The sequence below is a fragment of the Marmota flaviventris genome, chromosome 10, assembly GCF_047511675.1.
Source record: "Marmota flaviventris isolate mMarFla1 chromosome 10, mMarFla1.hap1, whole genome shotgun sequence".
NCBI lineage: Eukaryota > Metazoa > Chordata > Mammalia > Rodentia > Sciuridae > Marmota > Marmota flaviventris.
The window spans coordinates 499178-522776 of record NC_092507.1 but is presented as its reverse complement, the minus strand read 5'-3'; the positions used below and the strand labels follow the sequence as shown (position 1 = coordinate 522776).

The 23599-nt window shown below is 57.2% G+C and overlaps 3 protein-coding genes and 1 long non-coding RNA gene across 5 annotated transcripts; 2 read left to right on the top strand and 2 right to left on the bottom strand.

Moving 5' to 3' along the window:
- Positions 1-1654: 1654 nt before the first annotated feature.
- Vwa1 (von Willebrand factor A domain containing 1) lies at positions 1655-6059 on the bottom strand. Its single transcript, XM_027947766.3, has 4 exons — positions 5930-6059; positions 4286-4843; positions 2979-3257; positions 1655-2891 (listed from the first exon to the last, which is right to left on the bottom strand). The coding sequence occupies exons 1-4, from the start codon at positions 6000-6002 to the stop codon at positions 2554-2556; spliced, it is 1248 nt and encodes a 415-aa protein (XP_027803567.2). The 5' UTR covers positions 6003-6059; the 3' UTR covers positions 1655-2553.
- On the top strand, positions 2600-4559 carry LOC114102328 (uncharacterized). 2 transcript variants are annotated; one of them, XR_011708705.1, is made up of 4 exons: positions 2600-2685; positions 2986-3266; positions 3526-3630; positions 4148-4559. It is a non-coding gene; the product is annotated as an uncharacterized lncRNA (long non-coding RNA). The 2 variants fall into 2 exon arrangements; XR_011708704.1 differs by having other exon boundaries at positions 3526-3634.
- Positions 6060-12660: 6601 nt separating the features above from the next.
- Tmem88b (transmembrane protein 88B) lies at positions 12661-14698 on the bottom strand. The gene is made up of 2 exons (XM_027923701.2): positions 14423-14698; positions 12661-13620 (listed from the first exon to the last, which is right to left on the bottom strand). Exons 1-2 carry the CDS (start codon positions 14696-14698, stop codon positions 13411-13413), a joined length of 486 nt encoding a protein of 161 aa, XP_027779502.2. The 3' UTR covers positions 12661-13410.
- A 3663-nt stretch (positions 14699-18361) lies between these two features.
- On the top strand, positions 18362-21295 carry Ankrd65 (ankyrin repeat domain 65). Its single transcript, XM_027947449.2, has 3 exons — positions 18362-18829; positions 18929-19463; positions 20008-21295. The coding sequence occupies exons 1-3, from the start codon at positions 18525-18527 to the stop codon at positions 20473-20475; spliced, it is 1308 nt and encodes a 435-aa protein (XP_027803250.2). The 5' UTR covers positions 18362-18524; the 3' UTR covers positions 20476-21295.
- Positions 21296-23599: the final 2304 nt, after the last annotated feature.

The window sequence follows — 23599 nt, the reverse complement described above, 5'->3', positions numbered from 1 at the left end:
GGATTCTCAAAGTGAATCCCACCTAATCAGTGGGGAAGAGGTCTGCTCCAAGAATGTGTGCAGCTAAAATGGTTTCTGAGTCCCCTACCCCTGACCAGATCTCAGAGTTGCACTGCAACCTGTTGCCCCCAGCAACCCAGCCCTGGGGCTCCCAGCACCAAGGCTGCAGCTACCAGCTGCCTGTTGACTTCCAAGGAGAGTGCCGGTGCAAAGCCTCTCCCCTTAAACCTAAAGCCCCTTTTGTGACAAGCACAGGTTTGCTGCTGACCATCAGTATCATTCTGCAGCTTTGTCCTGTTGGGCAGTGGTCTAGTTTCCAGAAGTGAGGAGCCAATCTCTCTCCTCAGCCAGCTGGTCCCTTCCTGCTCCTCTTCTCCTTCCATTTCCAAAAGGACTCACTGGTTCCAGACTTGCTCATGGCACCACAGTCCACCTGCAGGCCTGCCTCCACCACTGCTGGCATGTGCACTCCCCTCCTGTTCCTAATCCCCCACACACAGGCCCAAGCTCAGCCAAAAGAAAGGCTGCCCACGGGACTGGGGATACAGCTCAGTTGGTAGAGTGCTTGCCTTGCATGCACAAGGCCCTGAGTTCGATCCCCAGCACCAAAAACCAAACAAACAAACAAGAAAAGCTGCCCAGCCTGGCCAAGGTTCTAGGGTGGGGCCTTGGGCTACTGATTCCCACCCTAACCCACCATAGTAGGGTTCCTGTGACCTGCCAGCCCCTGGTGGCTTCTCCCCAGGTATGGTGGTTCATGAGAGAAAATAAGAGTAGTGGTAGCAGGCCCAGGACTATAGTGATTTAGGGCTGAGCCCAAACCTCACAGGCCCCTCTGGGCTTCCCCACAGTTGTATAGCTCATCTTCCTGCTCAGGGTTTATGTGTAGGTTAGCCATTGCCTGCTTATGGTGACCCCATGCACTGTCCTCTGCCCCAAAGCAGCCCCTGCCCCCAGCTGGAAACTCAAGAGTCTCCAGCACTGTCCCTATAGGGCCCTGAAGTGAAACCCATTAACTGGTGTACATACTTCCTGGCCATATGTATCATGGGTGGCCTTAGTGCTGGCCTTCAGCTGCCCTGCCCTGCCCAAACCTATGGCCTCCAAAGTGCCTTTGTGTCCCTGGACACTCTAGAAGGGGCTGTAAGGGGACTCTCTCAAGAGTTGCCTGTGAGGAGCCACCTGCCATGCCCACGACCTGTGGATCATGAGAGGCACCAGTTCAGGCCACAGATGCTCAATAAGGTTCTTCTCAGAAAACACACACACGTGTAGGGTCCAGAAACCACCGGCTCAACCCTGGCTGCCTGGGATTCACTAGGGTAGACAAAAGTGGGTTTAGTGGAGGCATGGCTTTGCCAGCAGTGGGTGCCCACAGTTGGGGGACTGGGCAGTTGGCAATGGGCCTGCAGAACTACTGGGCCCTCTGTCCTCTTGAGTTCCAGCAGTCTGCCCCTATCCAAACTGGATCCTGGGCCACAAAAGCAAGTGCCAGAGGGCTGTAGAAGTCCAGTTGATCTGTATCCAAGCACTGGAGTCTGGCCCCAGCTCCTCTCCAGATGCACCATGATCCTGCACACTGGACCTCTCACACTGCCCTGACCCGGGCTCGAGTATTGTGGCAGGAGCAAAGCATTCTACGGAGACAGCAGGCTCAGCATACAAATGATTTACTGTATTTTGGAATCTGGGTCATTAGTGGGGAAGAGAAGCAAGGTGAGCCTGGGCAGGTGATTCTGAGAAGAGGCCCTGACCAGTGGGGGCTACAGAAGCAGCCAGGTCCTCCCTATCCTTGGTGAATTTTCCAGAGCTCCAGGATAGTAGAAGGTGACAGGAGGTAGCCCATGACCCTCTGGGGTCAGATAGTGTTGCAAAGTATCTAAGGTGAACTCACCCAGAGCAACATTGTTCCCCCTCAAGGAGCTCTAGGGCCCCAAACAGGGGAGGCCCCCTGTGAGTGCTGGCCTTGGAGCCTGGCCAAGGCAGGAGTGGAGAGCCCTTGTCCCCACCGTCCTGAGCACCAGGTTCTGGGTCTATGCCTCCAGAAAAGTGCTTTCTTCATCCCAGGGGCTGCTAGCTGGGCCCACCTGGGGTCCTGGGCAGGGAGGCAGGGCCAGTGTGCCCAGTAGGCACTGCCTTCCAAGCTCAAGGGTCCTGGCAAAGACCATTGGGCCACACCATCAGCCTCCCAGTGCCCTCCAGTCCTTTCCTTCTTCAAGAGGCCTTTGGAGACATGCCTATGCCCGCTGCTCCTCCCCTTGCCCCACCCAATTTCTATCCTTGTGCAAGACCTCAGTGGCCTCGGGCACTTCCTCCAACTGTGCATGCTTGGCCTTTCACACCAGCTGGAGCCCAGGCCCCTGCCTCCCCTCCAGGGCCCAGGGCCAGTCCTGGGTCTGATGTTCTCAACTCGCCCTCAGACGCCCTCCCCACCTCTTTACCAAATGTTGGCAAAGGCCGAGAGTCAGAGGAGGCTGCGAGGAGAGAACTAGGGGGTAAAAGGCAAGGCTGGCACTTCCTCCCACCGGCTCCGAACCCTTCCGGGCGGGCGGCTCACCCGCCACGGCCCACTGCGACCCGGGGTGCTGGGCGCGGGGCTCGGCTGCGCTCACCCACCGGCGTGCAGGCCTTGGCGGACAGCGCCCTCTCGTGGCCCGAGCGAAAGGCAGCTGTCACCGTCACCAGGTAGGCGGTGCCGGGCGTCAGGCCCTGCAGCGTGGTGCTGTTTCGGCCAGCGGGCACGTCCACGCGTTGTGCAGCGCCGCCACTCAGTGGCCCGAGCTGCACATGGTAGCCGAGCGCGGCAACTGGGCCCAGTGCTGGGGCCCAGCTCACGCGGAGGCTGTGCGGCCTGGCATGCGAGATGACGATGCGCTCTGGACCGGCCTCGTCTGCGGGGGTGAGGGGTGGGGGTCAAGCGGAGGGGCGTTCCACCCCAAGAACCCCTCCCCACGGCGTATTCCCACTCCGCGCCTCACCTGGCAGGGTGCGCACTCGCAAGTGCTGAGGCTTCAGGAGGTGCACGTTGGACTCGGGCAGCAACACCACATCATATTCTGAGTCAGGGTCGAGGCCGGCCCAGGTCCAGTCGGTGGCATTCCCAGGCAGCTGCTGGCGTCTTGTGGCCCCCGGGCCGGCACTGGGCACCAGTTCCAGCACGTAGTAGCCGGAGTCGGAGGTCAGTAGGGGCGGCCAGGCCAGGCGGAAGCTGTTGGACGTCACCTCGGAGGCGTAGAGCTGCTGTGGCTGCATTGCATCTGTGGAAGGTATGCGAGGTCAGGGGAGAAGACACCTCGAAGGCGCCAGCTGGTTGAGCTCTGGAGGATCCAGAGAATAACCTGTAGGTCACTGGAGTGGTGAGCAGGTGAATGAGGCTGGGGAAGCACATTCAGATTCTGACCTTCCTCTCCCGATGCCTGGGTGTTGGGGCCTGCCAATCTTCCCCCTCAGACTCTGCCCCCAGCCCCAGGAGCCACCACCCCACTCCCTGATTCTGAAGGCAGCCTTTTCTCCTTTCCTCTCCAGGCTCAGCTGCCAAGGGCCACTAGGGGTCAGATGTCCCTGGGGAAGACTTTGGGGGAGGACCCTCTACCCCTTCCCAGTCCACAAACCCACACCTTCCTGCTCAGGGTAGGTGAGTAACCCAAAGGCAGAGATTTGGTAAAAATCCTGGGGTGGTGGCACTTTTCTGTGGCTACAGCAAGCCTAACCAGCCATCAGGCCCCTCATCTCCAGCCCTTCCCCCTTTGAGGCTTGGCTGAGGGGGTGATCCAGGAAAAGGCCCCTGGATGCTGCCCCACCCTGCGGCAGACTTCCTGGTCTGGCTTCATCACCGGCTGTTCTCACAACACACTTGCTGTACAAACCAACACAGGTCCTTCCGTGGCTGTCCTCACCCAGAACAGGTAGGGCTTGAGCTCTGGGAGGCAGACCCGGCCTTCCAGGTTATTCCCTCTTGGATGGGGTAGGCCTGGTGATCCAGTGGGCCTGGACATGCACAATGCACATGCTGCCACTGGTGTCCTCAGCCCAAGGACCTCCTTCCCTACCCTTTCCACTTATCCCCCACATCCTACCAGAGGTAGCCCCCAGTCCCCTGGAGATCACCTGGAGGTGACCACTAAGGTTTGCTCCCGTCTCTCCACAGCCCAGGGGTCTGAGCATATGAGGGCACCTGGTTGGTTTGTGTTCCTGAAGGTGCATGGAGAAACGAAGAGTCATCTGCCTCCCATTCCCACCTTGGGGCATCAAGCACTTGAGTTCTGAGGGCTCTCCTCCCACCTACCAAGAATGGAGCCCCGCAGCTCTTGGGCAATGATGTGCAGATCATCCACATCAACGAAGTGCAGATGCTTCTGAGCAGGGGCTGAGGCAGCTGCAGACAGCTCTAGCAGGTTGCCACGGCCCGTGCTGACAATGAAGACTGTGACGCCCTGGTCCTTGAGCTCCTGCATTGGGGGGCCCACAGGGTCGCTGGAGGCACCATCTGTCACCCACACCAGTACCTTGGGCACCCCTGGCCGGGCACCCATTGCCTCAGCAAACAGCTGCTCCCGGGCATAGGCCAGTGCCAGGCCAGTGTTGGTGTCGCCCATTCGCTGGGCTGCAGCACGGATGGCGTCCTGGACAGCCTGGCTTGAGTTGTGTTGGTTGAAGGGGAACTCGGTGTGTGGCCTGCTACCCACATGCACCAGGCTGGCACGCAGGGCCCCAGGGCCCAGGGGCAGCAGTGCCACCAGCTGCCCCACAAACTCCCGTACCCGGGAGAACTCGTAGTGTGATACGCTGGCGGAGCTGTCCAACAGGAGCAACAGGTCCCCCTGGGGGGCCGATGCCAAGGGACCTGGGGAAAGACGAGGGTCAACCCCAAATGGTGGCCCCAGATCATCCCACACCCAGAGCAGAGATCCCTGAGGCCCGGGCTTTCCTTGAGCATGTGCTCACCCTTGCCCTGAGGTCCAAAGGGTTGTACCTCAGGGGAGAGGGTCTCTGGACCAAGCAGGAGGCTCACACTCTCAGTGCATTCCAGATCTCTACACAGGCCATGTGACCTAATGCACCCTGGGCTGGCGCAGGTCCCCGTGCAGAGGACTGCTAACCCTCCAAGACCCTACATTCCCTTCTCAGCAGACATCCAATGTAGGTGGAGCCAAAAGCCGGGGCGTAGGCCTCCCTGAAGGTCTGAGTCTGGGGTCCACTCCCTCAGGCTGGAATTCAGCCACACAGCTCAAGCGCCAGGTAAGGCATTCTTTGGGCATGCACAAGGCAGCAGGGGAGGGTCGGGAGCACAGCAGGGATGGGGAGGCAGAGCTCTGAACACAGCCCCCCCCCCAGCCCAGATGGCCAGGCTGGAATCGTGACCCCACTTACAGATGACATCACCCCTAGCCTGGCCCCCATCCTTAGCTCCATCTGGACCCAGAAAACAGGATACACCCCCCAGCAGCCTGAGGGCCCGCCCAGCTCCTGGCAGGCCTCCCCTTCCTCCCGGCACCCTGCGGGGTGGGTGTGCACGTGGGCCCCTCCACCACTAAGCCACGGGTGGGGGGAGTGGGGCGGGAGGGGGGAGGAGGGTTCAAGGTGTCCTAGGCCTGGGGTTTCCCCAATGCGGTCGGGCGATTCCAACCTCCTACCACCTCTACCGAGGGCCCTTCGGAAGGTAGGGAAACTGAGGCGGGACGGCCTCTCCCACAGACTTCTCCCCTCCGGGTCCGGCCCGTGGACCTGCCGGCGGGGCATGGCAGACGCCGGCCTCGCCGCTCAGTCGTGCCGCCTGGAGCACCTGGGCGCGCCCCCCACAGGTGGCTGGGGTGCTGGCTCGCTCCCAGCTCAGCTCCCGAAGCCGCCAGCCCACCCGCCTCGCAGCCAAGCGTGGGCAGCGGGAACGAGGGGTCGTCAAGAGTCAGAGCCCTGGCCCCGCCGCACTCACCGCGCTCCGCGCCGCTCCGCGCCAGCGCCAGCCGCAGGCTCAGGGCCAGGCTGAGCGCCGTCCAGGGGAGCATCGCGCGCGGTGGGATGGGGCGCTCGGCCGCAGCTTGTTGCTGGCTTGCTCCGGGACAGCGGGGCGCGGGCCTGAGAGGGCCCGCCCCCGGGAGGCCACACCCACGACCACGCCCACGCCGCGGGCGCACGCACTCACCCATGCGCGCACCCCAGAAACGACCTGCGCGGACTTGGCAGGGGAGCACTCACGAGCCATCTGGACAAGAGGGGACACGCAGCACCAACCCAGGCACCACCGAGGCACGCACTTGTGGGCATGCACACACAGGCTCTCCCCTCTCCCGGCTGTAAGGCTGTGGGGTCGCCCGCACTCCAAACCCTTTGCCTGTGATTCCCAAGTGTTGGGGGCCCCTGAAGCCAAACCCCAGGTCATGGCTGCACCTTGGCAACAAGGCTGAGGGATAGGTGTCCCTAAGGACTAATCAACAGGAACTGGAAGGGCCTTACAGTGGGGACAGGAGCCTGAAGACAAGACACAGGAACAGGAGACAGTTGGTCCAGGCCTTGTCCTGCTCCGTGCCCATAATGGCCCTACTGCTGGCCTCATACACTCTACCCAAGGAAGGGCCCGAGGCCACAGATATAAGACCCTAGCAGGACTGGAGGGGCCCACTAGACAGAGCTGAGCCCTGTAATCTTTTTTTTTTTTTTTTAATATTTTGTAGATAAAATGCCTTCATTTTATTTATTTATTTGTTTGTTTATTTATTTATTTATATGTGGTACTAAGGATTGAACCCAGTGCCTCACACATGCTAGGCAAGCGCACTACCACTGAGCCCCAGCCCCAGCCCCTGGGTTCTGTAATCTTGACTAGGCCCAGAAAGGGGATGCAGTGTTCCCGCTGCAGCCCTCCTAAGATCCCTTCCTGTGGGGTAACCATGGAGTTGAGTTTGGGGACACACATGTGGCAGGGGTATGTCTGCCAGGATGTCCCTCCCTTCTCACCCTCTGCAGGAGGATGCTGGTGGGGAAGACGGATGGGACTTAAAATGGTTTTCCTTCCTCCCTTTCTGGCAGGTGAGACTCAGCGGCGGGACTAGGAGGATGGCCTGAGCTGGGCTTTGCCTAAAAAAGGAAGCGCGCAGCTGAGCCCCAGGAGCTGGCGGCAGGAACAAGTGAGAACTGTGTCCCTGCCGCCATCCCCCACCCCCTTGCCGGGAATCTTGGCAGTGGGTGTTGGCTCTGCTCCACAGACCTCAGGCCTCAGCACCGACCAGAAGCTGCTTGGTGCGTGCTTCCGTGGGGGGAGCAGTGGATTTGGGCTCACCCAGTGGAGTAAGCCTCCCAGGGGGTCTCACATGGCCCCCAGCCCCTAGCACACAGGGCTGCCCTGGAGACGGGCACTGAGCAGAGACCAAACAAGGTGGCAGCACCGCCGACTGCTGTGAGGCACGCCCAGGTAGACAGTTCATCCTCAAGCTCTCCTGCCAGAGAGCTGGGCCACAGTGGATCCGCCCTGTGGGGAGGCAGCTGCTAACAGCGGCCCAGGCCCACAGTCACACCTCAGCCTGCCTGGCTGAGCTGACGGGAAGTTTCCGTCCCTTCTGGAAAATTGAGCGGGTCTTCTTGCTGTGACTCAGGCCTCAAGGAAGCAGCGCCCTCCTCCAGCCTGACATCAGAAGGAGAGGGGCACAGGAGGCCCAGCCTCCACTGAGTCCTGTCTGCCCAGCCTCTACCCAGTCACTGCTGCTGCCCCACCCCCTGGGGACCCTCCCCATCAGCCCTACTCTCCTACTCAATCCAAGCAAGCCTTATTCCTGTGCCCTGCCCCCCAGTGCTCTCCCTACCTCCAGAGGAAAACTGTGGACAGATGGGATCCCAGAGGGTGAGGGAGTTAGCCTGAGTTGTGGTGGTCAGGGCCAGGCCTGGGCTTTAGGCAGACACCAGAGGAAGCACAAATAGAATGATCCAGAAGCCTCTTCTCTGAAGGGAGCAGGGCCCAGTTGGTAAAGGGGGCAGAGACATAGACAAAGGCAAGGACTGGCCAGGCCAAACAGCAGGGCCCATCCCCCAGCCCTCCACCTTCCCAGGTGCAGTCTCTGCCTGGGCCTGGCTTCCTGGGGACCCAGAGGAAGATGCAGCAGGTGAGGCTGAGAGCACCTTGCTCCCACAACCTTGGCCCAGGCGCGGGGAGTTGCTGTGTCTCACTTCCCAGAGCTGGCCCAGCTGCTTATCTGCAAGCAGGTGGGGGGTTTCCCTGAACTGAGGGACACTGCTCTCAGTAGGGCATTGCCCCTGCCCCCACTGAGGTCCTGGAGAAAGCTCCCTCCTCCACACAATCCAGGCTTCTGCAGAGAAGAAGGGCCCTTTGTCCCCAGCTCACTGTAGTCATGTTCAACCCCAGAGAAAAGGGCATCTCCTGGGGCCTCTGACCCCACCCCTGACCCCAGCTGAGGGCAGAGTGGCCTGGGCCCCCACCCCATTGCTGTGAGCTGCTGTTTGTCAGTTGTTTGTATCTACATGCAAACCCACGCACACATCCACGGGGGACACAAAAACAGGAAGTGGCAGGAGCAGCTGCATGGGCCCTGGCCAGGGGAGTGGGGTGAGGCTGTGTCCGGTGACCCTGCCTCATCCAGGCAAGCAGTGGGTAGGGGAAGGGGCAGCCAAGAGCAGCAGGGCCCTACAGCTCCTTCCCACTGCCCCCCCTTCCTCTAGACTTGATTCTCGTCCGCCTAGGGTTAGGATCATGCCAGGCAGGGCCCAAGACCAGTCCTGGGAGCTGGGGGTGCCTGTCTCACCCCCAGAGCCCAGAGCTGACACCTCTCCCAGTCCCTGCAGTGAAGGTAGCAGGGAAGAGGCATGGAAGGGTGAGTGCCAGGCAGTGTTCCTCAAACCAGCTTCTGCACTGGGGACACCAGCTACCAGGCAGAGCCCCTCCTCCCAGTACCACCAGACTAGGCGTGAACAGGCGATGCTGTGCTAGCAGGGACAGGACAGCTTGTTCTCCCTGTAGAGGATGGGGCTCTGTGAGAGCAGAGAGTCAGCAGGGACCTGAGGCAGAGCTGCACAAAGGAAGAGCCTTAAAGGCAGAGGGGGGACAGTGAGTGCCAGGGCCTGGGTGGGGGTGGGCATGCCTGCCAGTAAGGGGACATGGGCTGGCGGACAGCAGGACAGCAAGGGCAGAGCCCGTGTACGGCCTTCAGGCAGCAGGGAGGTGATGGGACTCCAAGTGCATGGTGAAGGCAGTGCCAAGGAAGGGCAGAGGGCTGATCCCAGGCCCCGAGGGAGACACTGGGTAAGCCGCCATCAGAGGTAGGGCAGGGACTCAGTGAGAGTCTGGATTTGGGTGTCCAGAATGTGCCACCAAACAATAATGTGCCTTTCTGAGGTGGGCCACCCCAGCTTTGGTCCTCTTGGCTGGCATGCTCTTCTGTAGGTGATTGCCATGTCCTGCTCCATCCTCAGGTAGGGTCCAGGCAGGTTCGCATAGCACCCAGGGGCTCAGATGGAGGAGGAAGCAGGAAGGGGCAGGCCTGGATCAACACCTTGAGGGCAGCCTCCCTAGTGTCGGGGCCCGGGAGCAGGGGCTTCACTCTGCCTCCTCCTTCCTAGCCCACCCTCTCCGGCTCAGGCACTGCCAGCATGGTGCCCAGCCCACGTGCCTAGGTGGGGCATGCCTCTCACGAGCTCAGAGCTGAGGCTGGAGGAACAGTGGGCTAAGCATGGGCCCTCCTTGCCCCTCAAGCAGGGTGTGCCTGCAAATATTTTGTGAATAAAATATACAACCTTATGGGGTTGGGGTTGTGGCTCAGTGGTAGAGCGCTTGCCTAGCATGTGTGAGGCACTAGGTTCGATTCTCAGCACCACTTATAAATAAGGGTCCATCAATAATGGGAAAAAAAATACATGCTTAGGCAAGGTGGGGACCTTGCAGAGCCCTCCTCTTACCCTCATCCAAGAAGAAAGAGGATAGTAGGTAGGACAGGACACACCCACACATGCACACTCTAGCTTTCTCTCAGGAAGCAGGGCCTTTAGCCATAGGGGAAAGAGTTGTGTCCCCACAAACGTAGGTCTCATCTGGCCCACCCACTGGCTTGGCTCTGCAGCCCTGAGGGACTGGAGCTAGTGAAGGGGTGAAGCTCAGACCTGGGAACAGTGAGGCTGCTCCAGACCTTCAGGTAGGGGAAAGGGCTCCAGAGCAGCCAGCAGAGGAGAGCGAGGCAGGGCCAGGGCTGGGGACCAGGACCCCGGAGGAGGAGGTTTCTGTCATAAGCTCATGCTGGGAAGAAGTTGGGGGACAGAGATCTGTGGGACTCCGGGAAGAGAGCTAGGAAGTGAATACCTCAGGCCTGAGAGGGGAGTCTGGGCTAGAGAGCCAGGTCCCTGCCCCTCAGGAGAATGACAAGGAAGACTCCCAGGGCCGTGCCCAGGACCCAGAGAGGGCAGAGCTGCATTCAGCTCCAGGCAGGCAGCTGTAGCCCCTCAGGCTCTGCTGGCCTGGCAGCTGGCTCAGCTTTGCTCTCCAGGGCTAAGGCCTGGGTGGAATCCTGGGCCTGCCTCCAGCATGCCCAGCAAGCATCCTACCACTGAGCCACATCCCAGGGCCAGCTGGAGGCTGTCAGGGGTTTAGAGGGAGCCTGGGAAGCTGGGAAACACCTTTTGAAGAACTCCCTGCCCGGGTCAATGGTCAGTGACTAGCGACCAGCTTAGCAGGAGGGGGGCGCTGAACTAGCCACTTACCTCCCCACCCCCACCAGGCCCAGCTGTTGTTTTGATGATGTAGGGCCAGGCGGATCCTCAGCCAAGGGTATCCCAGGAGACTCCTTATTGTCAGCCCCTGGTGGCAGCAGTCAGAGCCTGCCCAGCCTGGGCAGGAGGGGAAGGAAGGCGCCCTCAGCCTCGGGAAAGCTCTTGTACGCAGGCTGGCAACTGGCCAGCTCTGTCTGCTCAGGAAAGACATCAAAGCCAGACACAGATGAAGGTTGGAAAACCCCAAGACACCCACTGGACCCAGCCCAGCCATACACTGGTCTCTGCTCAAGGCCACTGTGGATCCAACACTGGTCACAGGCTGAGCCCTGCTGGCAGTATGACGTGCTGGATTCTTTAAAAGGATTTTCAGCTACCATAAGACTCTGTTAAATCACAGTGAGCAGTCATTTTTAATACACTGTTGGACTTACAAGGAAAGAAATATCTCAAATACCCCCCCACACACACAATTAGACATTATAAATCAGCAGACAGGTGCAGTGGCACACACTTGTTTCCCAGCTATTTGGGAGGCCCAGTTGGGAGGACCACAAATTCAAGCCAGTCTGGGCAACCAGCAAGACTCTTGTCTCGAAAGACAGAGGGGGGGGGGAGAGGGAGGGGGGGAGGGAGGGAGAGAAAGAAAGAAAGAAAGAGGGAGGGAGGGAGGAGAAAAAAGCTGGAAGGGCTGGGGTTGTGGGTCAGTGGAAGAGCACTTGCCTAGCACGAGTAAGGCACTGGGTTCAATTCTCAGCACCACATAAATAAATGAAAAGCCTATCAACAACTAATAAAAATATATTTTTTAAAAAGGGCTGGAGATACAGCTTAGTGGTAGAGCGCCCCTGGATTCAATCTCCAGTACCATAAAAACACTAAATAAGCCAACAAACAACTAGAATAATGAAAAGAAGTCCATGATGCAGGGAAACTGATGGGAAAGCAGACAATTCCCTGGATACAGGGATAGAGAGTCAAGCACTCTCAGGGGAAAAAAAGTGTGGGTGCTATGCACGGGAGATCACTAAGCCAGGACCCTCAGCAGAGCCTAAGATGGTCATTTCCCATCTCTGAAGGAAACTGTCCCTAAGTTAGGACTTCAGATCGTTACAGATATGGGCAGACATCATAAATTACCAGGGGCTGGGAGTATAGCTCAGGGGTAGAGCATGTGCCTACCATGTACAGGACCTGCACCCCTCCAAAAAAAAAAAAAAAATCCACCAAATTTTCAAAAAAATACTAGGCTATTACTGAACTCAGCAGAAAAAAATAAATAATAGATTTGGACACTCTTCCCCCCAAACACTAAGCACTAGGAAATTGGCATTACTAAGTATAGCATATATGTATGAATGTTTAAGGAATCTAAGCTGGAATCCAGAAACCACGAACAAAGAAGCCATCAAAATTATTTAGGCTGGGGTTATAGCTCAGTGATAGAGTGCTTGCCTAGCAGGCAAAACTCCCTGAGTTCAATCCCCAGCACCACTAAAAACAAAATAAAAACTGATTTTTAACTGAGGTGGTGGTGCTTGCCTGTAATCCCAGCAAGTCAGGAAGCTGAGACAGGAGGATCTCAAGTTCAAAGGCAGCCTCAGCAATTTAGGAAGAACTTAAGCAACTCAGTGAGACTCTGTCTCAGAATAAAAAAAAAAAAAATTAAAAGTTCTGGGGATGTAGCTCAGTGGTGAAGCATCTTTGAGTTCAATCCCCAGTAACAACAATAACAAACCAAAAAAGATAAAATTGAAAAAGGACAAAATATAACTTTAAGTCTGATAATAACCTAAAAGTAAATAGGTTAGGGGCTGGGGATGTGGCTCAGGCGGTAATTACGCGCTCGCCTGGCGTGCGCGGGGCGCTGGGTTCTATCCTCAGCACCACTCTCTCTCTCTCTCTCTCTCTTCTTCTTTTTTTTTTTTTTTTTTTTTTTTTTTTTTTTTTTTGTTTTGTTTTTAAGTAAATAGGTGAGTTGATCAGCTGATTAGAAAGGATGAATTTCAACGAACTAGAAGAAGGATATGAAGAAATTGTTCAGACTGCAGACCAGGCACATGCAGATGGAAAATACAAAAGGGGGAAAGAAAACAGTGAAAGAGTCATAAGGACGAGATATTGGTTGAGAATATTCCAGAACTGTTATAAGATATGAATCCGCAGACATGGATCTCAAGTATGAGACCAGCCTCAGCAATTTAGCGAGGCTGTCTCAAAACACATAAAGTGAACTGTGGTAGAGCACCCCTGCTGGGTTCAATCCCAGGACAGCAGAGGACAAACCCACCCCCGGAAACATGCTGGTGCAGCCGCAGAACGCCAAAGACGTCCAAATTATCCACGAAGAACGGACTTCTTTCTCTCTTTCTTTGCGGCCTGTTTCAAGGAGAACTTCCGAAGACAGACTGAGCCTGCTGACCCCTCCAAGCCAGCTGCTGCTGGCCACCCACTGAGGTTCAGGCGGGAGTGGGTGTCTCCAGGCACAGGTGGGGCGCAGGGGCTGGGCCTCCGGAGGCAGCAGCGCTCGGAGGCTGCCTCCGGGGGTCCCCTTCTGCCTCTCCTTCCCAGCCTCTCGGCAGCGGGGGTCGGGGTTCCGGAGGGTGGGGAAGGGGCCGCCAGGGTCTGGCGGAGTCGGTGTCATCGCCCGCGCCCCGCCCCGCCCCGCCCGGAGCTTTAGGGGGCCTCCCGGGAGTCCGGGAACCGGCGTCACGCCCAGGCACAGAACTGCTCCTCGTGGGACCCCGGGTTCCCCGCTGGGGACGGCAGCAGCAGGCGGAGATGTCGGATCAGGCGGGCGCGGGCGGCCGAGGCCAGCACGAGCAGCGGCGGCAGCGAGAGGAAGCCCAACACGATGAGCGCAGCGGAGCCGCGATCCGAGAGCAGCGCGCGGCACCTGGGGCCGGGCGCGGGGTGGACCTGCGGACCACCCCGCGGAGGGTCAGGAGGGGCGGGGCCAGGCGGCGGGGCGGGGCCGGCGGAAGTGGGGCGAGGACTGGGCGGGGCCAGGCGAAGGGTGTGACCGGGGGCGGCGCCTGGGCGGCGCCAGGTGAGAGTTGGGGTGGACAGAGCTGCTGTGGGCCAGGTAGTGCTGAGGACCGAAAGGGAAATTCGAGACCTAGGTGGAACCTTGATAGACTCAAAGAATCGCCCCTGAAGTCCCACTTTCGTTTTCTTGTCCCCATCTGCCCCCTCCCCCCATGGCCCTTCCCTGTGTTGGCAGCAGACCTTGAACCCCTGCCCGGTTGTCACCAGCCAGCACCACTTCTCCCTCCCCCATCATATGCTACAGAAGGGGACAACAGGGTCCATCTCTGTTCACCCTCCATTCCCAGACCACGTCATAGCCCACTGCACAGGTGGAGAAGCCCAGCCCAGGCCAGGAGGGGTCTGGGAAGGACTGGGGGGAGGGCCAAGGGCGAGAAGGGGCTGAGGACTAGTGAAATTTGACGATGATTCCATCTTCTCTTCCTGGAACCCGCCTCCCCTCCCCACCTCTACCCGGCTATTCAGGCTCTGAATTCCCTGGGACAAGCTGGGAGGCCTCAGGTGGGGAAGAGAACTGTCCCCTGGGAACAAATAGAAGCCTTCTCTGACTGCAGCCAGTGAGGGACTTGGCAAAAAAGGGGCTCCCAGGGAGGAGCCATGAGTTCCAGGGTCCTTGAGCCTCTGCAGGACCCCCACTTCCCAGGGACCCCTCCCACAGAGGGCCCAGGCTCACCCTGGAGTGGCACAGGAATCCCAGGTAGACGATGCCAGCTGCGGGCAGCAGTAACAGCAGAAAAACGGTTCCAGGCAGCAGCAGATGGAGCAGGAGCACAGCCAGGGCCCTCCCAGGCAGCAGCAGGGTCTTGAGACCTCGGATGGCCAGACCAGACCACCCTGAGCTTCTCAGGGCTGAGGTGTGATGGTCAGGAGGCCTTTGAGGCAGCATGGGTGCCGTGTCCAAGGTACCCCCTCCCTCATCCTCTTCTGTCTCCCTCTCCTGATCACTCATGCTCTCCTGGCAGCGGACCTGGGGGGCTCACAGTTGTGGTAAGGTAGCAAGACCAAGCTCCCCAGGATCAGACTAGAGACCCTTTAACCCTCCCCAGGTTCCACCCCCATCCAGAGTTCACCAACCAGATGGTGGACACTGGCCCAGGTAGGTCCAGCCCTGATGACCAGTCTCCGGGGCCACACCCCTGTCTGTTTCACCTACTGCCAGGTGAACCACTCTCTGCCAGGTGCCTGCAGCCAGCTCTTGTGTGCTTTAGTCAGGCCTTGCCCAGCTGTCCCTGCAGCTCAGCCTGGCCCTGGGGCCCTCCTCCCTCCTGTCCGCCCCTCCCACCCCCACTTCCAGCTCCCCTGCACAATGACTTCGTTTCATAGATCCTGTCACAGCTGCCACCTAGAGGCCAGACACCCACCCCACTTTCCTGCCCTAGCTCTGCTGGTCCCTCATCTCAAAACCCAGACCCTAAGCTTTAGTGATGTGGAAGATCACAGTGCCTACTTTGTAGGGCAGGTCATGAAGGGTGCCTGGAAAGTGCTCAATGTGAGACCTGGCACACAGTAGGTGCTCAGTAAACACCAGCTAAGATATCGAGCATCCTATGTGTGTGAGTCCAATCCATCCTGAAAGTGGGCCTAACACAGACTTTCAGATGATGGGAATACATGTTCTCTTATTGCAAGGGGGAAGAAGAGTGTCTCCAGTCCCGCTGAAAGCCTTACTGGATTGCCCCTGATATTAGTAAAGTACCCTAACACTCGCCAGTCTTACGCAACGTGCAGCTCCAGCACACACTGACCCGACACCTTTTCCCACAGGGGGCTTTTCATTCCTAAGTTTCCTTCTAACACTTTTCAGCCCTCTCCAGCTAGCCAGCTTCCTTCAAATCAAAGGGGTAGGGGTATGACATCAACAACAGCGAGCATGTGACATGCTCCCATTAGGACAGCTGAGCCTCCCCTGCCCCAACACACAAGGAACTCAATTGTTCCGCTGGCACACCACACGCACCACGACGCGATAGTGGCTGTTTGTATATTCCAGTAGTGACTTTGGGGTAAAAATGTTGCAAAACAACTCTTGCTGGGCAAACCCTCTGCCAGTGAGCTACATCCCCAGCTGGCAGAGCATCTCTCTAATGAGTTCATCTTCTCTTCAGGGCCGTTCTTCCTTCAACCAACACTGAATTGCTGCTGTGTGATGAAGGCCATTTTTCTGTTGCTATAACAAAATACCACAGACTGGTAATTTGTAAAGAAAAGGTATTTATTTGGCTCATAGATCTAGAGGCTGGGAAGTTCAGGAGCATGGTGCTGGCATCTGGCCAGGGCCTTATGTTGCTTCATTCATGGCAATGACAGAGCAAGCCTGATAGGTCAGCGCTCTCTCTCTCTCTTTTCTCCTCCTCCTCCTCCTCCTCCTCCTCCCTCCTCCTCCTCCTCCACCTCCTCTTTTTCCTCTTCTTCCTCTTTTTTCCCTTCTTCCTCCTCCTCCTCCTCCCCCTCCTCCTCCTCTCCTCCTTCTCCTCCTCCTCCCCCTCCCCTCCCCCTCCCCTCCCCCTCCCCTCCCCTCCCCTCCCCCCTCCTCCTCCCCTCCCCCTCCCCCTCCTCCTCCTCCTCCTTCTTCTTCTCCAGTGCTGGGAATACAAATCCAGGGCCTCACACATGCCAGGAAAATGCTTTACCACTGATCCACTTCCCCAGCCCACTCTCTCACAAAGCCATTAATTCGATCATGGAGGCCCTTCCCTCATGACCTCAACTGATCCTAATTAGCTCCCAAAGGCCCCAGCTGCAAATGCCATCAACGTATAACTGGGAATTAAGTGTCCAACACATGCACTTTTGAAGGACACATTCAAACCACAGTTTGGTGCCAAGAACTGCTCTTGGCTCTGGGCTTCAAAGGCCTGCCTCCCAGAGGTGAGCCTGAGCTGGCATCCTGGCAGCCTTGCCTGGACCCAGAGGCAAGGCAAACCCAATCCACCAAGGCCTGGGCAGAGCTGGGGAAGGCAGGCTGTCCAGGGAGCCACATGAGGCCCACTGTCTCACCTGCCTCCTTCTGGGAGGCTGGCACAGGCAGTTCTACATCCTCCCTTACTATGATGAGGTGTGGGTCTTTCCACTGATCCCCAGGGACAACTGCACCATGCAGGTGACTCCTTAGCACAAGTGCCCTTATCCCCCTCAAATTTGGGTCCTCCTGTGGGACGAAGGCCAAGGGGCGGATGCTGAGACCAAAGCTCCTCTTGCTTTGGGTGTTCACATCAGTCCAGAGCTCACTGCTTCTTTGCTGGCCAGCCTGCTGGGGTATGCCCTCATGGATTGTCCACCCTAGAAGAGGAAGGCAAGTCATTAAATGAAATAAATATCCAGGCATGGTGGCACACACCTGTAATCCCCACTGCTTGGGAGGCTGAGGCAGGAGGATCACAAGTTCAAAGCTGGCCTCAGCAATTTTGCAAGGCCCTAAGCAACTTAGTGAGATCCTGTCTCAAAATAAAATATATAATAAGGGCTGTGGATGTGGCTCAGTGGTTAAGTGCCCCTGGATTCAATCCCCTGGTACCATGAAATAAATAGACCTTAGACCTTTGTGTTGTGATAAGTGCCAAAAAGAAAATAGGACAGGGTTGAAGACAGAGACTGCTTCAGCTCCATGGTCAGACGCCAGGTGTTATGGGGGTGGAGGGGACAGCTGAGTGGACTGAGGTCCCCAGGGGAGGATCCAGGTAGGTTAGGGGTGGGAAGGGGCCCCTTACTTTTTACCTGGGGGCACCTGGAAGGGCTGCCTGCTAGCGAGGTAATGAGGGGCCAGGGTACAACCCTCCAAACACCTCATCCTTTGCAGCCTGGGGGTAGTGGGGGTGGGTGTAATGGGCAGCTCCAGAGTTGGGCTGTCTCCTGTTGGCCAGCACAAGTCTCTGTAGGGGAGAAATGCAGAAGCTGCCACTAGAGTTAGTCTTCCTGGACACAGGCCCAGCTTCCCCTGCAGAGCTCTGGGCAAGTGACCAGCCTACCCCCCCGCCCCACCCCAGCACCCAGAGTCAAGATACCCACCTGAAGACTTTGCTCTGGCAGGATCACTTTCCACCCCAAGACAAGGTGTTTAGCAGCTCCTGTGCCAGAAATACTCCCCACCCACTTCCATCCTCTCTTGCCCAGGTGTCTGCCTTCCATGACTTTCACTGACCCCACTCAACCTGCTCTCCAGGGGTTTCCCTCCCTGTCACCCCATGCCACTCTCTGTCCAGGTGCCGGTGGTGAACAAGAACCGCACCTTGAACTCTTCCCCAGCTCTGACCCAACTCAGGAGAGGTGGCTCCATCCTCCATCCTCAGGTCCTTTTAGCCAGTAGAAACAGTAGGGTCAGAGCAAAGGTGACTGGGGGGCAAGTCCAGGCACATCAGAGGCCATGTTCCTTGTGCAGGTTGTGGGGGGAGGAATGTCACCCAGGAGCATGTTCCTGTTTGCGCTTCCCAGACTGCCCTGGTCTTGGTTCCTGGCAGGAGGTCTGAGGGAGGCCAGGCAGTCTGCAGGGGGTAAGGGTGCTGGGCAGGGGCTGCAGCCAGGCAGGCAGAGCTTCTCCTTAGATTGCTGGGTAAACCGCGCCAGTGGCTCCGCCTGGCCCAGGAAGAAGTAGGAGCTTCTCTTCACCCCTGGCCTCTCAGGTGAAACTCCCACAACAGCCTGCAGGAGGGGTCTTGTGAGGACAGTCACTAGGCTGATCCTGGGCTAGAATCAGCGTGGAGGTGACCCCCCAGCCAGAGGACAGAGCCCCTGGGGAAATTCTCCCTGGAGGTAACTCCAAGTCAGAAGGCCGGGTTTCCATGGAGAGGGTGTGTGCGTGGGTGCCTCCACCTTGGCATGGGACACCTGGGCCCACAAGGCAGAGCCTCCAAGGTGAATACTCTCCCCAGGTGGATTCCAGCAGGCCTGAGCCTATGGAGCAGGAAGGGGCGGAGGCTGCAGAGCAGGAATTGCGGTGGATAGAACTAAGCTCGGAGGCCCGGGAAGCCAGGACAAAGGGGCCCAGTGCCCCCCAGAGCCAGGGGAACCTGCTCCAGGCTGTGTGGCATGGTCCTGCCACCTTGGTGACGAAGCTCCTGAGGCAAGGGGCCAGCGTGGAAGAGAAGTAAGCTCTGGGACTGACTGGGATTCCTTCTTGGGGAGGGGCAGGATAGGGTCTGGTCAGCAGACTGCCGGCGCCCGGGACACCTTTACTTCATTGCAGGGACCGCTTTGGAAGGACCCCTCTCCACCTGGCTGTGCTGCGTGGCCACGCGCCCCTGGTGCGCCTCTTGCTGCAGCGCGGGGCCCCAGTGGACGCAGCGGACTGCGCGGGGCACACGCCACTGCACGATGCCGCCTGGCAAGGGCACTCGCGGGTGGCCGAGCTGCTGCTGCGGCGAGGGGCCCCGGTGGCTGCACGCTCGGGGAAGGGCCTCACGCCGCTGCACTGGGCCGCGGCACTGGGCCACACGTTGCTGACCGCGCGCCTACTGGCCGCTCCGGGATTGGGCCCCGAGGCCACTGACGCTTTCGGCTGGACCGCAGTGCACTGGGCGGCCGCCGGCGGGAGGCTGCCGGTACTCGAGCTGCTGGCGGCAGGCGGGGGCGCGGACCTGGACGGTGCCCTGTTGGTGGCGGCTGCGGCCGGGCGCCAAGCGGCGCTGCGCCTCCTCATGGCATGCGGGGCGCAGGTGGACGCCCCCGACGGCTCCGGGGTCACCGCGCTGGGCTTGGCGGCCGGCCTGGGCCGCCAACAGGTGAGTCCCGCTTTCCCAGGCAGTAGCCTGGTGCCCGGAGGGGGCGCGAGGCAGGAAGCTCCAGACCGCACTCCCCTCACCGCGGGGTGGGGCCAGGCGGACACGGAGGCTGGGCAGGTGGAGGCGGCGCGAGCGCAGGAGAGAGGCACCTAGGGGTGTGATCACCTGAGCGCCGTCTTGGCGGTGCCTCTCCTCCTATGATCTTGCCATCTCGTGGAGGCCCTGGAGACCCTGGCTTGCATTGCTACTTCGTTCTGGTGGCCGACAGCAACAAACATTTATCTAGTACCCGGTCTGCAGTTGAGACCAGGTAGCCCCCAGGCACCAGAGGAGGACAGGAGGCACAGCAGAGTCTGCATATGATCTCAGCCATTTGGGGAAAGCGAAAGTCTCCAAGCAGAAGGGCTGCAGGCTGCCTTAGGTTCTGGCTTATTGACCAAACAGAAGGTCAGAACAGGTTAGGGCCAGGCAAATGTCTCCAGGTCCCAGCCCTCACCCACTTGTGTCAAGGCCTGCTCATGCCTTCCCCTCTCCTCCTTTCTAGGACATTGAGCTGCTCCTGGGCCATGGGGCAGACCCAAGCATCAGGGACAGGCATGGCCGCGTTGCACTTCACAGGGCTGCTGCTGGTGGGCATCTGTCTGCTGTCCAGCTGCTGGTGGCCTGGGGAACTGAGGTAGATGCTCAGGACTCACTGGGCCTCACACCCCTGCACTATGCAGCTCTGGGAGGCCACATGGAGGTTGCCAGCCATCTCCTGGACAGGGGTGCACAGGTCAATGCTGCTGGCTGGCTCCACAAGACCCCCCTGCACCTTGCTGCAGAATATGGCCACAGTCCTACTACGGAACTCTTGCTGAGCCGAGGGGCTAGTCCCACTCTGAGGACACAGTGGGGTGAAGTGGCCCAGATGTCTAATGGGGGGCTTCCCCAGGTGCTGCCTGCCTTTCAAGGGGAGCAGCAGATGCGTTCAGGGCATACAGCCCTGCAGGTCCCAAGCGACTCTCTGTAAGACTGAGCTTCCACACACAGTGGCACAGAAAGCTCCTCAGCCCAGAGGTGCCCAGCTCCTCTCTTCTGGACTGAGATCACCTGCCTAGGTGGAGAGAGGGATCAGATGAGAGGTTCTTGGGGGTGGGGGGAGAGAGCCACGTAAGACTTGGTCACTGTCTGTGGCCAGACCTCAATGTTCCCATCTCTCAGTTCCAGCTTTCTCCACACTCTTGGGTGAAGACTGAGTCACAGCAACAGGTCTGACCAAAACCTGATGGTCTCCCCTTGTCTGTCCACCATGGAGGCATCCCCTCACCTGTTCCCGTGCATGGGGGTATTCTATTTTCTTAGATTTTGTATTTTCCTGATCAACCAAACTAATGGCAGAATTGTTCCCATCACCCCTTTCACCCCTGCTCTGTGCCACCTCCTCAGGAATTCCCACAGGCCAGGCCAGTTTTCCTGCTCACTGCCCAGGGCCAGGTACAGGCAAGCAGGGTCAGCTCATCTGTGCCAGGGCCCACTGGAGTTATCCAGACTAGCCAGTTCTAAGCTGTGTGCCATGCTCTGCCCCTCCAGTGGGCACTCAGCAAGGGCCGGTCCTTCCTTCACTCGCCCTGCCTCTTGAGCAGAGCCTGCTGCTCCCTGTGTGCCTTGCTTGGCCGCCAGGGCATGGTACACTTCCCCCTCTGGAAAATCTAACTACAGGGCTGGGGATGTGGCTCAAGCGGTAGTGCGCTCGCCTGGCATGCGTGCGGCCCAGATTCGATCCTCAGCACCACATACAAACAGAGATGTTGTGTCCGCCGAAAACTAAAAAATAAATATTAAAAAAAATTCTAAAAAAAAAAAAAATCTAACTACAACAAAGTCTTCTTTCAACATCATTTGCTTCTCCATGTCTTAATTCTGTCATTTCTGTGAATTTGAACTCCCATGGGTATAACGCAGATGGGGACGGTTGTTAAGTACAGCTGGACATGGTATAACATCCTGTAGTGCCAGCACTTGGGAGGCTGAGGCAGGAGGACTGCTTGAGTTTGGGTGTTTCAGGTCAGCCTGGGAAAGAGAGTGAGCCCCTGTCTCAAAATAACAAAAAAGTAGTTTTTATTTATTTATTTAGGTATTGAACCCAGGGGCACTCAACCAGTGAGCCACATCCCCAGGCCTATTTTGTAGTTTATTTTATTTTTTTTCCAAGCCAAAGTGTATCCAGCTTTATTAAAGATAAATTTCATAAACAATCATGGTATTTCAGGCAGGTCATGGGCAGACAGTTGTTAACAGTAACAACAACTTTCAAACCCCCTTCTTGGATGGACTACCAAAATCAGAAAGCCACTATAAAACCCAATGAAGTCTTCATTTGATGCTCTGAATAGGGAAAGTTTAGAGTGAGGGTTGACCTTTCACATTTAGCATGTTTAACAACTTTTCACAAGCCGACCCTGACTTTCAGGAAATGAAATGAGAATGGGAAAAATTATTAATCTGAAGATCCACAATCTAGAAAAGGAACTGCTGCTCTTCTGAGGGACACTATTCTCAATGACGTCACTGGAAAGTCCAGATTGCCCCCCCACACTGGTAAAACCCTTTGCTGGGAATCAGGTCCCAACAGGTCTGAGTTTAGAGGAGTTAAGTCCGTGCTGATGCCAGAGAGGGGGAGGAGGACATACAGATGAGTCTGAGTTTTTCCATACCACAAGGCACTTGTGCCAAGGTGGCTGTGTGTGCCAACATCAGGGAATCCCTTCCTCTTGGGAACAAAGAGGAAGTCTCTCTAAACTAGAAGGGAAAGGTGTGTTTCCCCACAGCAATCCAGCTTTGGAGACATTCTACTAGTGACACATGCTCCTTCCCCCCAAAAACAACAATGAAGTGTTCTGTGTGCTAACAACATAGCTTAAAAAAACAGTAAAACAAAATTCTGCACCTTTATAAAACTTGATAAAAAATAGTATTTCAAACGGTACAGCCACCAGAAGTCCACAGTTATCAGAAAGGCACACACTGCCCTGGCGTCTCCAGCCCCTCAGCTGTCTGTGCCTGGTCTGTTTGGGCATCTCCATCTTCTTCAGGGTTTCCCTTTTTCCCTTTGGGTACTTCTCTCCCTTCTTTGCAGGGGCTTTTTTAGGCTTGGGCTCTGGCTTTGGAGGAGCAGGTTAGCGGACAGCCTTGCGGATCTTCTCTGTGGTTGTCTTTCACCTGGGCTTTATCTCCTTTACATCCCCTTCAGCCTTTCTCTTGGGCATGGTGGCGATGGCGGCGGGATGCTGGCTCTGGACCAGGGGATGCAGCGGCTGGCTTTGGTCAGTCCGAGGTCGTTCTCGCCTCTTCTTCTTCACACTGCTCTTATTTTTATTTAATTTAATTAATTAATTAATTTATTTATTTATTTTTAAGATTTCCTCCCTGGAGGAAGAAGGGGACCCAAGAGGTGGAATCCATGGAAGGGGGAGGTCTTCCCCCCCCCTTTTTTTTAGAGAGAGAGAATTTTTTTTTTTAATATTTATTTATATATTTTTTTTAATTATCGGCAGACACAACATCTTTGTCTGTGGTGCTGAGGATCGAACCCGGGCCGCATGCTATATCCCCCGTCCTGCTTTAACTCTTCTTAAAACTATATCCCCAAAAGGATATAGAAGGCCAAGTTAATATGGTACAGGTGATAGATTAGAAAATCACCAATGGATACTTAGATTAGTGAGTGCGAGATCAATGAGGGATGGGAAATCTACCTTATCTCAGAATGTCATGGCCTCGGAGGGTGCTGCTCAGATTTCCACCTGTCTGCCGCTGTGCTGCAAGCCCACAGTTGCATTTCAGCTAGGGGCACAATTTTCTCAGCTGGGATGCTGAGCACAGATGGGCACCAGGGACTGGCCATTTTCACCAGATACAGGGCTTCTCTATCTGGCTGTCTCTGCTTCAGCACCACTGGGTTAGCAATATGCTTCAACAGAGGCGCCCAGTCATGAGTCCTTCTACAGGCATCAGGCGCACACCTCAAATGCTCACTTAATTCCACATCTGCTTACCAGAAGGCCTGGAACACACAAAGTATTTCTTCCCAAGTCACTTGCCAGTTACAAATGTGGACACAGTGGAGAAGCCTCCCAAACATTAGCCAAAAAGCA